This window comes from Diceros bicornis, chromosome 16 (assembly GCF_020826845.1).
Source record: "Diceros bicornis minor isolate mBicDic1 chromosome 16, mDicBic1.mat.cur, whole genome shotgun sequence".
Taxonomy (NCBI): domain Eukaryota; kingdom Metazoa; phylum Chordata; class Mammalia; order Perissodactyla; family Rhinocerotidae; genus Diceros; species Diceros bicornis.
This window is the reverse complement of record NC_080755.1, coordinates 26,283,767-26,299,425: the sequence shown is the minus strand read 5'-3', so window position 1 is coordinate 26,299,425 and position 15,659 is coordinate 26,283,767. Positions and strand designations below refer to the sequence as shown.

Genomic DNA, 15,659 nt, shown 5'->3' with positions numbered 1-15,659 from the left:
GGGCCCCCGCGGGCCCCAGCGCGTCGCGCGCGTCGGCTGCAGCCTCGGCGCCCACGCTAGCCTCACTCAGGCACGAGACGCCGCGGCCCGGAGGAGGCGGCGCAGGCCTGCGGAGCGCCGGCGGGCCGGCCCCCCCAGCGCGGGGGCTTCAGTCCTGGAGCACGGCGGACGCGCGCAGCCCGAGCCGCGGGGAAGCCCGGCGTGCTGCAGTTTGCAGCCCCTCTCCGCAGGGGCGCCGCGGCGCGCAGCCTGCGCCTCTCCCCACCTGCAGCCCCTCCTCCCGCCGCGGCCGGGCGATAAAACGCGCGTCCTCGCCCGTCCTCGGCCTCTTCGGGGCCTTCCGTCCCGGGCTCCTCGCCCCGCATCCCCTCTTCCCCCTCCACCCCTTCCCCCTCGTCCTCCTGCTCCCCGACCCCCCTCCGGCCTCCCATTCATTCCGTCTGCACCCCCCCTCCTCCTTCCCGCTCGGGCCCTCTCCCCCAGAGCCTCCCCGCGTGGACCCCGCTGCAGTCTTGGGGGTTTTAGCACATTCATGGAAGTTTAGGGCCTGGACGGTACCCCCAGGTCCGGCCTGAGAGCGCAGCGCGGGCTGCTGGCTGGGAAGAGGAAGATGTCTGTGCTCAGGCGGATGATGCGGGTCTCCAATCGCTCCCTCCTCGCCTTCATCTTCTTCTTCTCCCTCTCCTCGTCTTGTCTCTACTTCATCTACGTGGCTCCGGGTATCGGTAAGCACCGAGACACACCCTCACTTCCCACGGTCACAGTGAAGGAAAAGCAGGATGTTACTTATGGCATTTGGAAGCTGTATAAACAGGGGCCCGGCAGAAAGCATTTTATTTGAAATGTTATGTCAGAGGTGTCAGATAAACTGCTTCGGGCAGTTTGGTTAATGCACGTTTAGGTAACTTAAAGACTGCATTAAATGGGCAGAGCAGAATTAGGTATCGGCTGGGCCGTGGTCGCTTTGTTGAGTATTCATGACAGCTTTAGCCCTTTAATATCAAGTCTTGAAGCTTAAACTTAGTGCTTAATCGTAGTTTTATTCCAACACCCTCAGATATAATAACTGGTTGTAAAAAATGATGGAGAAACCAACAGCAGGGAATGTGATTGAGTTCAAGAATGTACATATTCTAGTGTTCTAGGTCACTTTAGAATGGGGTCAGTGAACATTTGTGCCACACTTCAGGAATTTTTAGGCAATGAGTTGTCTTGTAAAAACAATGCTCCGTTATTTAGGCTGCTTCTGTCTGCTTTTCAAGGGTAGGTACCCTCTGCTACCTTTTAGGATGACTTTGGAGATAAAATAATGATTAAAATAACAATTATGCAAGATAGTTTAAAATTTGAACCTACTTATCATTTTTTGGCTTTTGGTCCAAAATATGCTTTTGTGTAATCTGCTTGAATTAGCTTCTTTGTTAAATATCCTAATTCCTCAGCACCATTTGGTTGAAAGGTGCTAGTGTGGCATTCTAATGAATAAAAATAGGAACTTCATAAGGATATTAAAACACTTGGTTTTACACATTCCCAAGACTTTTCTGAGTTTTCGTTGGTTATTACGTATTTAATGTTCAATTACCTAGTAACAGTGTGCATCTCCTATCATTTCTTATTAGACACTAGTAGTTTTTTGAGCCAGTGCCACTTCTCCCCCGAGTTGACGAAAAATGTGTGGCCTCTTAGAGAATGAAAACACCTGCAGAATTTTGAGTTGGAATTATCATCAGGGCATTGTCTTGGGTGCTAATAGGTTATTGTAATGAATTGCAGGGGGGAAGGAAGAAGCAAACCTCATCAAACCTCATTGAGACGGTTTTATTTCCTAAAACAAAATTACTATGTGACTTTTTTTGGTCTAAATTTTTTGATTCAAGTAAGATGTATAAGCTCAGATAATGATGCTTGAGAAGACATAAATTGTTGAAGTCTTGGTGTATCCCAAAATAGAAGTTTGAGGTGAAAATTTGAAGAAGTATTAATATTTTAACATGTTATTTTCTTTTAATGCAGTTTTTTCTTTAGGGTAAATAAAATACCTCTTGAAACCTATATTAGAAATGACAGTGATACCTCAGTGGATTTGGAGTAGTTAGCCAAAATATTAAGCTGGCTTTTCTTAAAATCCTCTGCCATTTTGGAAGTCTTATAAATTAACTCCTCCTTCTACAGCAGTTTTTCCTTTCTCATGTGTCTCTTTAAAGGTTGGATGTCTTTGGGGGATATTATTTTATCAGACATTTGACTTTGGGAGATTTTGGAGAAAGTTTTTTTGCTCTTAAATAACAGTTTTCTTACTTCTTTGGTATTTTGAGTAACATGTTAAAGCTATGTTACTCAAAAAGCTAACCAAAGGAAATCAGAATCCCAGCTTTTGTTTGATAGTCATCCATTTTTTTGTTAGTGCATTAATATATCTATAGATTCTTAAAATTCAAGTGATATGAAATACTAATACATTTTTCTTATTTGTATGCTTAATGTTTGCCATAGAACAATCATTGATATGTCTAAAATTTGGCAGTTGTCTTACAGGCAGTTAGGTTGATGTGGTTTAAACTACTCTGTTTCTGTGGGTCTCTTATAATTTATAACTTAAAAAAATTGATTAAAGCCAGTAAGAAGAATGAAAACCAAAACTTATAAAGTGTTGTCAATTTGTTAAACTGAATCGTTTCCCGAACCCAGTATTATTTAGCAGCAAAGGCAAGAAAAAAATAGAAACCTCCTAATTTATCTTTTAATCATTGGGAAGCAGTTTTCCAAAATTCCCATTTTTGCTGGAAATCTCGAATTTTAGCATTGGCAACAAATACTGTCAGTTTCTCTTAAAGGGTCAGGCTCACTTTGTTCATTTTTGGGAAAATGTAGGTCAAATACAGAAGTCTAAATAACCATAGTTTGTCAGTTCTTTCAAGTAAAAATGATGTTCCATGAAAAATGTGGCTGGTTTAGCTCACAGTGCAACCATCAGTTGCACAGTTTGATTTTCAAGACAACCATGGGACTTTGGTATGCTGCAGAAATGCTTTATGCGTTCTTACAATTTCATCACAAATTTCTTATTCAGACATACCCAAAACTAATTTGTTCTTATAACTAGCTTACATTAGATGTACGTAGAATCTTTTGGAAATAAGTCGTGTTTTAGCCTGAATTACATCTTGGGGCAAATTTTTTCTTTCTTTCCTTTTTTGGTGAGGAAGATTAGGCCTGAGCTAACATCTGTCACCAATCCACCTCTTTTTGCTGAGGAAGACTGGCCCTGGGCTAACATCCGTGCCCATCTTCCTCTACTTTATATGGGACACCACCACAGCATGGCTTGACAAGCGGTACGTCAGTGCATGCCCGGGATCTGAACCTGTGAACCCCGGGCTGCTGAAGCGGAGCGCGCCACTTAACTGCTACACTGGGCCGGCCCCGGGGCAGATTCTTTTAATGACTAAAATATATGTTGTGTAAAAGAGCACTTTTTGTTGATCTTAAATAAATGTTTCAAATCTCTTCTGTTAAACAAGTCCATATTAATCCTACCCATGTCAGCCTGTTTGGTAGACATCAATTATATTTTCCTGCCTATTCTGTCCAGAGACCTATTTTTGTCATGTGCCTTACCCCAGGCAGTCCTTCCATCATTTTGGTTTCTCTTCATTTGTCTCCTTCACCTGCGACCCTCCGGCTGCCCCTCCCTCCTCTCTCTCTCTCTTTCTCCCTCCCTCCCTCTCTCCCTGCTGAGCAGATAGTACCACACAGTTGTAGACAGTGTAATCTGTTTAATTTTCAGTGATTTCTCATGTTGCTCAACAATTTTTTGGCTATTTGGGTCTTAATCTGCAATGAGTTCCACCAACTCAAAGCTCATTATTTTAAGAATAATTTGAAACATTTTCCTTGAAATGTCTAATTCATGCAGGAAACACAGGAATAGTCTTCATATTCTGAACTTCAGTACAAATGGAACTTGGTCTGCAGACCCTCACCCCCGCCCCCTGATGTCCGTGGATAGGTTGCCCTAGCCCATCCAGTAGAGGCAGGAGCCATGAATTGTTTCTCGTTCTATTTCTCGTTCATGATTGCAGAAAGATGAGTGTAGTTTCCCTCCAAGATCTTGTCCTGGCAGGATTGAAAATGGAATTCCTTTTAGCGTGAAGCTGTTTCCAGTGTAACTTCCAACACAACATAGTCATGTTTCTGCTGTAGTATCAAAGGAGTAGATGAGCTGATTTACAGATTCATTCAGCAAACACTAACAGGGCGCCGCAGATAGGCTAGACGTTTGAAGCATGGAAGATAGAGAGATGACTAAGACGGTTTCTTCTCTCATACTGCGATGGGATGAGCACCATGAAAGAGCTGTAGCCAGTCCTTGGAAAGCGTGCAGTGGGGAGTGAGGGCTGGTTAAGGGTTTGCAGAGGAGGTGGTGATAGGACTGGGCCATTGAGGATGGATAGGATTTACCCGGACTGAGCAAAGAGATTCTAGTCAGAGGAAACATCAGGAGCAAAGATAGGTTCCAGGAAATAGGAATATTTCCATCTGGCTGCCACTTAGGGCATGAGGTGGTAGATGGGTCAGATTGGGAAAAGTCTTGGGGCTCCCCTGCCCAGCCTCGTGTTCTGGTGCTCGAGGTTCCCAAAATTCCTGGTAGGGAGAAACGGGTCTTGGGTCACACAGCTTTATCAAAGCTGTCTATGATTAAGAAGGAAGTTGATGGGCCTATAATCAGTGGGGTGAAATCACCGGGAAGGTTGCACAGCTCCCCTGCGAGTGGGGATTTCACTGTCCGTTTGACTCACCAGAGGCCCTTACCTTTCCTAGACACACTGACAGGCTGTTTTATTCTTTGAGTAGAGGTAGAATCTTGTTGGGCCACTTTGGTCTGAATTCCTATGGGCCCTTTGAAGAATTACTTGGCCAAGTGCTTTGTTTTTTGGGCCTCCGAGGGGTTTGTGTTCTGCTGGGACTGGTGGAGTTGGTGATGGGATGGTCAGGGTGTAGGGGGGGTCTCTGTGTAAGTATATGTGTTGTGGGAGAGGGTGACTTAGATCTTTGCTCACAGCCCCCTGACGTTTTGGCTGGGTTTCTTTCGGCTACCTCAGAAGGTGGCGAGTCGCACTGCAGCTTTCTTATTGCAACCCTTTATCCTCCTGGCCCTGGTGGGTGAGCCTGGTTGTGTTCTTTTTGAGCTGTTACAGTCTGCTTTGTGTTTCGAAGATCCTTTTGTTTTTTTTCCTCAACAAGTGCTCTGATCTACACAGCCCTTTTCAGGGGTTCTTTTGATTTGGACCACGGTGGTGGGCATTTCTTTCCTTTGGGCTTCCTTACTGGCCATGTGTCCCGTGCTAAAATTTTTATCCTGTAAGATGCAGGAAACATCAGAAGTTTTGAGAAGGGGAATGATCCATCTTTTCTTTTAGAGCGATTCTGCTAGCATGCAGGACGGGTTATCGAGGGCAGAACCAGTGGCAGGGAGACCAGGTGGGAAGTTACTTTAGTAGCTCAGGAAGTAAAAGATTAGAACCTGACAAGATCATAGTTGGATCAGGGCGGAGGGGAGAGGATGTGAACAGTGGAATTGAAGGAAAGGGAGAAGCTTTAAGACAGTGTTCATGTTTTAGCTTAGACAGCCAGGCTGCTGGTAATAGGGAATATAGAAAGGCACATGCTGTGAGGGGGTTATTTTGGTTTTAGAGAAATTGAGTTGGGATGCCTGTGGGATATCCAGGAAGAACTTGACAGTAGGTAGGCATATGGAAATTAGTGCTTAGAGCCCGGGAGAAATGTCTAACAGGAGAGAGATTTGGGTTTCTTCAACATAGAGGTGGATGATACTTATCTGTTTCTCCCGACACACCTGAGTAATAAAAAACTCCTGCAAGCAGAAGCGATTCACTGTTAGTTGCTCTTAATCGGGGAGTGATAGGGGTTAAATCGGAAAATGAAGGAGGCCCAAGTGTAGTTTGAAAAGTTTCCCATGAGGCTCTGTTACCCTTTTCACTCCCCAGCCCCAAGTGGGAGTCATTGTGGTTGACACCATGGGAAGTTTAGATGGCCGCCCAAGGAGAGCTTGTGGAGGCTGAAGAGAAGGTAGCCGTGGATGAAATCCAACAGCTTAGGGCAAGTGGAGAAACAGGAGCAGGAAAATGAAGGAAGAGAGAGATCATGCAAGTGAAGAGATGCCTTTGCAACAGTAAATAAGTAAACAAATAAAAATGATGATCAGCAAAACAAGCGTTGGGGTGGGATAAAGTTCACTAGGCTGGAGTCTGGAAGGAGAATTTGGTAAGTAAGTAAGTAAGTAAGTAGGAGGCCCGTGACAGCAACTACTAGTGCAGTTTTTGTGGTTTCGTGGGACACCAGCCAGATTGCCTTGAGTTCAGTAGTGAATCAGAGGTCAAATGAAAGTGGCTCATTTAGTGGAAAGGAGGGGGTGAAGTGAAAGGGGGAAGTGTACGATCAGAGGAACCTTCAAGATGGGAGGACCTGTGAGCTTTGTGGAGGCCTGAGGAGTGAGGACAAGGTTTGAAGATTTGAGAAAGGGAACAAATTACGACCTGTGATCCAGGTTCATTTACTTAGTCATACAGCCAATATTTGGCTGTCGCTACAAGGCACAGCACTGAACAGGATCCACATGGTTCCTGTCTTCTTAGAGCACAGAGCCAGTGGGAAATTCACACAATTGAAGAGGAACTAGTCTAGAGTAGAGTGTGAAATACAGTTTGCCTGGAGGCACGGGTTGGAGGGAGGGGCCCTAAACTAGTTTAGGCGTTAGTTAGCGGGAGGAGGAAGATTAAGCTGAGGCCAGAAGCTTAAGTTAGGTAATTAAAGGGTTGGCTTGGGGAAAAGTGCTTCAGGCAGGAATGGAATGGCTAAGAAGTAAGAGAGAAATGGGGGGGAAAAAAAAGAGGCTAAAGCATAGAGGGCAGAGGGGAGTGTGGGTTGAAACCAGAGAGATAAATGTGGGTCCAGTCATAGAGATCCTTGTAAGCTGGGTTTGAGAACTTAGACTTGAGCCTGAGGACAGTGTCAAACCATTGAGCTTAAATTTTAAGTAGGAGAGTGACATGACCATATTTGCATTTCAGAAATATTTCGGCTGTATTGGTGTGAATGGATTAAAAGGAGCAAGATTGGAATCAGAGAGACCGAGTAGAGGGAGTGGCATCAAGTGTATAGGTGGATTGATTTTGGAGAAGGGAGAGGAGGGGATAAAGACATTTGCCATAGCAAACATTAGATGCATGTGGAGAGGGAAGTCGAGGGAGTTTGTGTCTGATGGGTAGGTGACTGAGTTATCTGTTTAGAGTGAGGGGCTCAGTTTATGTGAACAAGTCTTAATATAGAATAAACTGTTTCCTAGACTAGGTTAAGAGATTTGGTTTCTGACTTGGCACGCACTAGAGACTTAGGAAAGAATTGTTGAGTGACCCAGTGTTTCTGATTAAATCACTTCTGTTGGTTTGGCAGCCCCAGTTTGTTCTCTCACCAGCTGACTCATCCATGCCTTTCTGATGTTAGGTGTTAGACACCTTGGGAAGATATATTGCAGAGGATTAGGAACACTGGAGAAATGCCAGGATTGGTCAGTGTATTAGTTATCTATGACTTTGTAAGAAATTAACTCCAAATTTAGGGGCTTAAAACAACAGATATATATTATCTCTCAGTTTCTGTGGTCCAGGAATCTGGACATCATTTGGCTACGTGCCTCTGGTTCAAGATCTCTCACTGGGCTACCAAGTGTCGGTCAGGGCTATGGTCGAGGCTCCATTTCGGGAGGATCTACTTCTAAATTCACCTGCTTGGGCAGGATTCAGTTCCTTGAGGGTTGTTGGACTGAGGCCCTCAGTGCTTCATAGAGTGTTAGCTGGAGACCTCCTTCAGTTCTTGCTGCATGGTCCTCTCCATAGGGAAGCTCACAACCCCATCACTTTTGCCATATTTTCTTTGTTAGAAAAGAGTTGCTTCTTCCAGTCCACACTGAAGGGGATGGAGAGGCCTTCTTAGAGACTGCCTACCATGGTCAGATTGCCATTCCTGAGCAGCGTATGTAACTCAGCAATATTGTTTCAACATAAATGAATCTAAATCCTATGGCCTAGTGGGAAATTAGGTATTTTTGAAGGAAAAATTGATTCACTGAAATATGACAATGCTAAATACCATTCTCCATGTTACTCTTTTATGAATAAATTTGAGATCTATTAAACGACAAGGCAGAATGAGTTAGTGATACATTTATTCTGTGGCAGTGTTTATCATTACAGCCTTTTAATGTTTATCAAAGGTAAAAATAGCCATGTCTGTGGATAGTTTTAAAAGTGAAACTCATAATCTAGGTTTGTAGTCTCTGTATATGGTTTGGAATTTGATTGGGAACAGAATGCATTTTCCTCTGAGGCGGTGTTATATAGGGTGGGTAATTTTCTACCCATCCTGTGACCAGCCTGTTTATCACAGGATGTGCTACAAGACTTCTCAGGGCACTTGTGCTTGAGGGCCTTAGGCTCTGTTTGTCGCAGCTGTGGCTGCCCCACTCCTCACCAGAGTCCCTGTGTCTCCTCCTCTCTCTGAGGGCCCGGGATCATGGGAACCTTGGACACAGAGGCCTTGGTGTCTCTGGAGCCAAAACTGTGTGCAAGGAAGCTGCAGGAGCAAGATCCCAGAGGTAGCCCACTGCTTCGCCCACGATTGGAGCTCCACGGAGGTGTCCCTGCCACAGCCCCAACCCCATGCTAGTAGAATAGCCTTGTTGTAAAGAAAGAGAAGGAAAGACAGATGCCCAAAGTTTGTCACTTGCCCAAAGTCGCACACATCGTTGTTGGAAGAGCTGAAATGTACACCTTGGGCTGTCTGACTCCTTCCGTTGTAGCTGAGTTGAAGGAACTGATCATTGTTGCCCTGGAAAATTGAAGATTTGGGGGAAATATGAGCTCTATCTTCTTCAGCTTAAAGGGATAGATACCATATAGAAGAGAGATGAAACTTCGTTTGGATAGCCTCAGATGGCAGTGAGGGTAATTACAACAAGGCAGATTTTTGGCTTATTGTGCAGAAACCAAACCATTCTAACTCAGCTGTGAACAATGAAATAGGTGGTCTTATAAGCACTGCTTTCCTTACATCTTTTCAAGCCCAGGGTAGATGACCGCCTGGTAAGGCTGGAGAAGGTGCTTTGCTTGGGAGACTGGGTGGGTTACTAGCCCCTTAAATTCAGTTACTCTGTGCTGTGTTAGACTCCACAGCACTCTTGCTCACCCAGCCAAGGGACAGGCCTGCTCCTCACCTGTTCCCCGCCCTTCCACCCACACTGCCTTTTGTGATGCCTTTTCTCTTTCAAGACTGCCGTTCGTATTTCTTAACCTAAGTAAAAATGTGGAGGTGGGTGGAGAGGCTGCGGTGAGATGGGTGGAAGGAGGTGCATTGTGGAGTGATTTTTCTAGAGCTTGGATTTCCTAGGTCACATTTGGGAGTTCCTGGAGAATCAAAAGCCCCTCAGGCCTTGCACCTTTATGGTATTCTCCTGGTCAGTTTTCCTGGCTGTCTTAGACCAAGCTGGCTATTGTCACCACTGCCTCAGACTGCAGTTGACCACTTTAATCAGAGCAGCCTGTGTCTGTCATCTCTTTCATCTTTCTTTTCTCTTTTTTTCCTATTTTCCCTCTGAATCTGTTTTTCTTCTTCTTCTTTTCTTTTTAATTCCTGGAGGATACAATGATTTAATATTTAAAAGACATTTTCTTTTCATTTCTGTCTTTTGTCATGATAGTAACAAAGAGAATAATCTACAAGTAATATTGTGATTCGAGTTGAAGATCAGGTCAATTGAAAGTTGAAAGAAGGTTTTCTGAGGATAGCTACAATGCCATTAACGTGCTGTTGGAAAATTAAGCATTTACTCCTGTTAGTACTAGATGTTTTTACCTCATGTCTTGGGCCAACTGGAGAATTTCAAGTAGCACCCCAATTTTCTTTTTCTCTAGCACATAAATCCTATATTGGGGCAACTTGATTTGTTATATTTCATGGACATACTTTTTTTTCAGTCTTAGCAAAATGTGGCAAAGTTTGTTTAAAGCTACAGCAAAAACTCTCCTTAGTTAAAATAGGAAAGAGAGCTTAAAGGATGTCTGTCAGTAGTTATATTTTTGGCTGTGTGGCACAGCAAAATGTTGAGGAAAACATACTTAGTAATTTTCATCTTAAATGTGTAATTAACTTTTTTCCTCCAGAGGTGTGGCAAATGACTTTTTGCTTGCATCTTTGGTTTCATGATTAATTACTCCAGTTAGTAAAAGTCTTTGGCTCTACCACATCATTGTGTTGTATGTTCGTTAAGGATGAGACATAGATTCTTCTGTCTGAATGAATTGTGCATAAATTAGGATGCTGTGTAAAAGAGGATGTATTTAAGTTAAATTAATATGAAAGGAAGATTCTGCTTTTTTGCTTGTAACAAACGTTATTAATTATGTTTAGGGAATTACTACAAGCAATGGTTTTCAAACATGGATATGCATAAGCCTTACTTAAGGTGGTCTACATAAAGAAGCTTATTTCCTGTATCTTGTCCCCAGAGATTCTGATTCATTTTTAATACACACCGCAGGTAATTCTGGACGCTGGATACTTTATTTCTGACAAACACCCCAAATGCTAGGAAAAAATATTAAGTGCTAGATAGGTTTACGTTTCTAAATTGATCATCTTATATCATTTGATCTTTCATAGAACTAACCTTACCTTTTAAAAACCAGATTAACTTGTTTATAGCATCATGTTTTACTGGAGATAGAGATGGCTATCATGGTGAAGAATTTTTTCCTCCAGAATAGAAATGGACAGAACAGACAGATACATCGTTTAAAATAACCAGGATCATGTGTTTCCTTGTGAGTCTGCAATAACTAGGTGATTGAGTTATAGGTTGATCCTAAATTTGTCATTTCGTGTTTTTAGTTATTAGAAAGATGCATTGTAATTCACTTAACAGGCGAATTGCAATACAGGTTATTAAAGCATATACCCTTACATGTTAGCAAATGGAGGTAGTTTCAGAATAACATTTTATTAGAAAAATCTTTTTATAATATCTTCACAGCTAAGTAGCTATATGAGGTTTGTTACTATAACATGATATCCTTTTTTTTTTGAGGAAGATTGGCCCTGCGCTAACATCTGTTGCCAATCTTCCTCTTTTTTCTTTTTTCTCCCCAAAGCCCCAGCACATAGTTGTGTGTCATAGTTGTAGAGTTGTAGCTTTTCTTTATGGGGTGTTGTCTCAGCATGGCTTGATGAGCAGTGAGTAGGTCTGCGCCCAGAATCCGCACCAGGGAACCCTGGGACTCCGAAGCGGAACTCGAAAACTTAACCTCTACGCCACCAGGCTGGCCCCTAACATAATATCTTGATTGAAATACTCTCTTGTTTTATTTTTAAGTATTTGAGGCTTGCTAGTGTTAATATGACTTTACTGAAACCATGTTACGGTAGTCCCCCCTTATCTGAGGGTTTGCTTTCTGCGGTTTCAGTTACCATGGTCAACCGTGATCCAAAAATATTAAATGGGAAATTCCAGAAATAAACAATTCATAAATTTTAATTTGTATGCTGTTCTGAGTAGCAGGATGAAGTCTTTCACCATCGAGCTCTCTCCTGCCCAGGAAGCAAATCATCCTTTTGTCCAGTGTATCCATGCTGTATAAGGTACCTGCCTGTTAGTCACTTAGTCGCTGTCTGGGTTATCAGATTGACTGTTGAGGTCTCGCAGTGCTTGTGTTTAAGTACCCCTTATTTTACTTAATAATGGCCCCAAAGCCACTTTATTATTAGTTATTGTTGTTAGTCTCTTACTGTGCCTAATTTATAAATTAAACTTTATCAGAGGCAGGGTATGTATTGGAGAAAATATAGTATGTGTAGGGTTTGGTGCTATCTCAGGTTTTAGGCGTTCACTGGAGGTCTTGGAATGTGTCCCTTGCGGATAAGGAGGGACTAAGGTATATATATTGCCTTCCTGGTAATTAAGTTAATCGCTCAGAAATTGTGACTTCTAATTATAGTGCAGTTTCCAGTTTGACTCAGAGGAAGAGAAATTGGACCTTATTTTCGTTTGAATCCAGAGACCTAAGATAGGGAATTATAAGGTACCTTGTTTATTGGTTTGAAAATATGCTCAGGCTTTGGAAATCTTTGAACTTCATTTCCCATGCAATGTCCTCTTCTCTCCTGATTGTTTTAGAGTCGTTTTTCTTTCATGAATAAGTACGTTGAAATTTCCAAAGGTATTTTAGTTGTGAAAACACAGGAAATTGGGGATGATTGTAAGACATATAGTTCAAATAGTTCTCACTTTTATTTTTTCTCATTATGATAGATTTCTTAAGTGGATAGAGATTCATTTCACATTCACCTTATGTCCCCTGAAATCATTAATTTTCAGCAATTTGATAATGTTTCCTCGGTGTGTTTATTTATGGTTTGATCTTTTAGTCTGTAATTTCATTACGTAAATTTCCTCACTGATTTAGATTTGAAAAATCCGTTTAATCGCCGGCATTCTTCCTTCCTGGGCTCCCTCGTTTCCTCCGGATTCTGCTTTTCTGCAGTGTGGGTTACAGCGCGCCACTCTGCAGGCTCCCGCCAGGCTTTGAAGAAGCTGTGTGTTTATTTTAAGTGAGTAACAGTGAATTAGCAAGTGACAGTGCTAGTCGCTATCTTGTGTTAGTGTTTTCATGTTTCCGGGTCGAGTCTATTTTTTGAATTAGTAGCTAAGTGTCAGCTAGACTGAACTGATGATCTCGTTGTTGCACAAGTACTTCTGATGTTTTAGGCCGTTTATGCTTCTTCAGGATGTTGGTTTTTACAGAGGAGTCCTCATGGCCCCTTAGTTTCTGGCACTGCTTGGTAAATGGTATGCATTCCGTAGATATCTGTTGCATGAATACATCTCCACCCTGAACATCTTTAATAAGACCATTGGAGAAGTCAAATTTTATTTTAAAATATTTAACCTTGATCAATATTCAAACACAAATAATCTCCAAAAATAAACTGCAGAGTAGGAGTGGCAAAAACACCTATTGTAAAGAATTTCTTGTTAATTTTTAGTGTCTACATCAGCAAAGCTTGAGCTGTTGGCTAAGATCTGCAGTATATCTGTACTGTACATGATCACTGTGTTCGCTATTGCTTAATAAAAGGGGATTCTGAACACAGAAATCTTTCGTTCTCTTTATTTATTAGTTAGCCCATGACTTACTTGAAAGATGGGAAGGAGGATTTTGTAGGTTGGTGATTATTTGCAGATTTCCTCGAGCCGATACCTGGCTTTTGAATTATCATCACCATTGTAAGATCCCTATTTAAGTAGGACTTGGGCGTAAAGCCTGGCACAGCCTAAAAATTTTTTTTTTAAACCCCATCAATACTTTGGGTGCTAGGCAAGGTATGAACTACATTTCATATATAGTCTGGCCTAATCTGGCCTAATCCTGAGGTTTACAACATTATTGTTAGAGATAATATATTTAGCTTTACCAACTTGGATGAGCAGTTTCTGGAAATTGATTGAATAAGGGGCTAGATGTGGAAAGAAGAAAACTTTCAAGCATCTGAAATATATATTTAAAAGATTATTGTGAATTCTTAGAAATTCAGAGATACTTGACTCAGATAGCTGTAGTTAATATGAAGGGGTATATATAAGTGGTATTTTGCTTTTTTCTGTATTATTTGTTTTTATATATATTCTGTAAATAATATGGGAAGCCATTTTCTCTGCTGTAACTTTTAAGTGCCCCTTCTGACTTCTTCCTTCTCCTTGCATTAATTGAAATCTGGTTTATGCCTCCTGTTGTCACTTTCCTCATAATTATTGAATTTTTCTTTTTCTTTGTCTTTCCTTCTCCTCTATGACTTTCAACAATTGCTTCTTTCAAATTGCTGTCCCTCAGAATCATTCAGACCTGTGCTTGAATCTTGATTTTTTTTTAAGTTTTTTTTTTTTTTTTTAAGTGGGGAAGATTAGCCTTGAGCTGACATCCATTGCCAATCCTGCTCTTTTTGCTGAGGAAGATTGGCCCTGGGCTAACATCTGTGCCCATCTTCCTCAACTTTGTATATGGGACGTCTGCCACAGCATGGCTTGATAAGTGGTGCGTAGGTCCGTGCCCAGGATCCAAACCCTTGAACCCTGGGCCACTGAAGCGGAGCGTGTGAACTTAACCAGTATGCCACTGGGCCAGCCCCTAATCCTGATTTTTTAGTTCTCCCTATGTAACTTTCTTCTGAGTCTCCTTTCTGACCTTATAATAGGGAAAGTTGTACCTTTATTCCAGGGCAGTGTATTAGTTTCCTAGGGCTGCCATATACATTACCACACACCGAGTGGCTTAAAACAACAGAAATTTATCATCGCACAGTTCTGGAGGCCAGGAGTCTGGAATCAAAATGTTGGCAGGGCCGTGCTCCTTCTGGAGGCTCTAGAGGAGAATCTTTTCTCACCTCCAGCTTCAGGTGCCTGTGGGCATTTCTTGGCTTCCTAGGCTGGTGGCCACGTCACTCCGATCTCTGCTACTATCTTCCTATTGCTTTCTCCTATGTGTGTGTGTGTGTAAAATCTCCCTTTGCCTTTCTCTTTTATGAGCATTGGTCACTGGATTTAGGGCCTACCCAGATAATCCAGGATGATCTCTTCATTTCAAGATCCTCAACTTAATTACTTCTACAAAGACTCCTTTTCCAAATAAGAAAATATTCACAGGTTCTGGGAATTAGGATGTGCACACACATTTTGCACACACCTGCCATGTACAGGTGGTTCTAAGAATTAAGTGAAATATAATTATATATATCTATATTTACATATATTTATATATGGCATTTAGCTCAGTGCCTGATCAGTGTAGGTACTCAATAAATGTTAGCTTCCCTTCTCTTTAGAAACCTGTGCCCTCCAACACTTTGCATCCCCAGGATGGTTTAGGCAGTTAGTACTTAATTCAAAATGTTCCTGCTCCATTCTGTCCCCCACTGATGTCCCTGTGGTGACCGTCAGGAAGTCTGGTCTTTGTCTTCCATCTTCACTTGCTTGGCCATGCCTGGGGTGTCCTCATGGCTGAGGCCTGCTCTCCCTTGCACCTCTCCGTATCAGTCTTCTTAACCTTCCACTTCTGGCACTTTCTCACCTCTGTTATCATGACTTCTCATCTTCACGATGACCTCTAGTTCTCTCTCTCTCCTTTCTGTTTTTTTCACACCATCCATCCACTTGGACCTTTACAACTTATTTTCCATTGCTACCAAACTCTACTCAAGTTGGATTGTTATTCCCTGGATATGCTCTGCACTTCGGAGCCTCTCTTACACTGTCCCATCGCTGGAAATGTTCTTTTTCCCCCCTTCTCTTACTACTTTTTGTGCCTTAAATTTAAATTTACTCTTTCTTCCCACTCAGGCCACAGTCATGCTCACGTCCCTCCTATTCCAAAAAGCTTCCCGTGACCTTGCTTTCACTTACCTTTTCTGAAACTTAACTGCTTTCACTTTGTCATTATCCCCTTAACTCTTTACTGTTTTCCTTTTGTTTCCATTACTTTCCTGAGACTGCTGTTAAAGATTGACAGTGATCTCCCAGTAGCATTTTTAAG

At 42.3% G+C, this 15,659-nt stretch overlaps 1 protein-coding gene across 3 annotated transcripts in view; it reads left to right on the top strand.

Moving 5' to 3' along the window:
- Positions 1-473: 473 nt before the first annotated feature.
- The window catches only part of B4GALT6 (beta-1,4-galactosyltransferase 6), a 60,774-nt gene continuing 45,588 nt past the window's right edge, over positions 474-15,659 (top strand). For 2 of the 3 annotated variants that reach the window (XM_058556943.1, XM_058556941.1), the window contains exon 1: positions 474-725. In XM_058556943.1, coding sequence (XP_058412926.1) covers positions 611-725 — 115 coding nt within the window. In that variant the 5' untranslated portion in view covers positions 474-610. Of the gene's footprint in view, positions 726-11,648; positions 11,716-15,659 lie in introns of those variants that run through there. The other variant, XM_058556944.1, reaches the window with a different exon arrangement.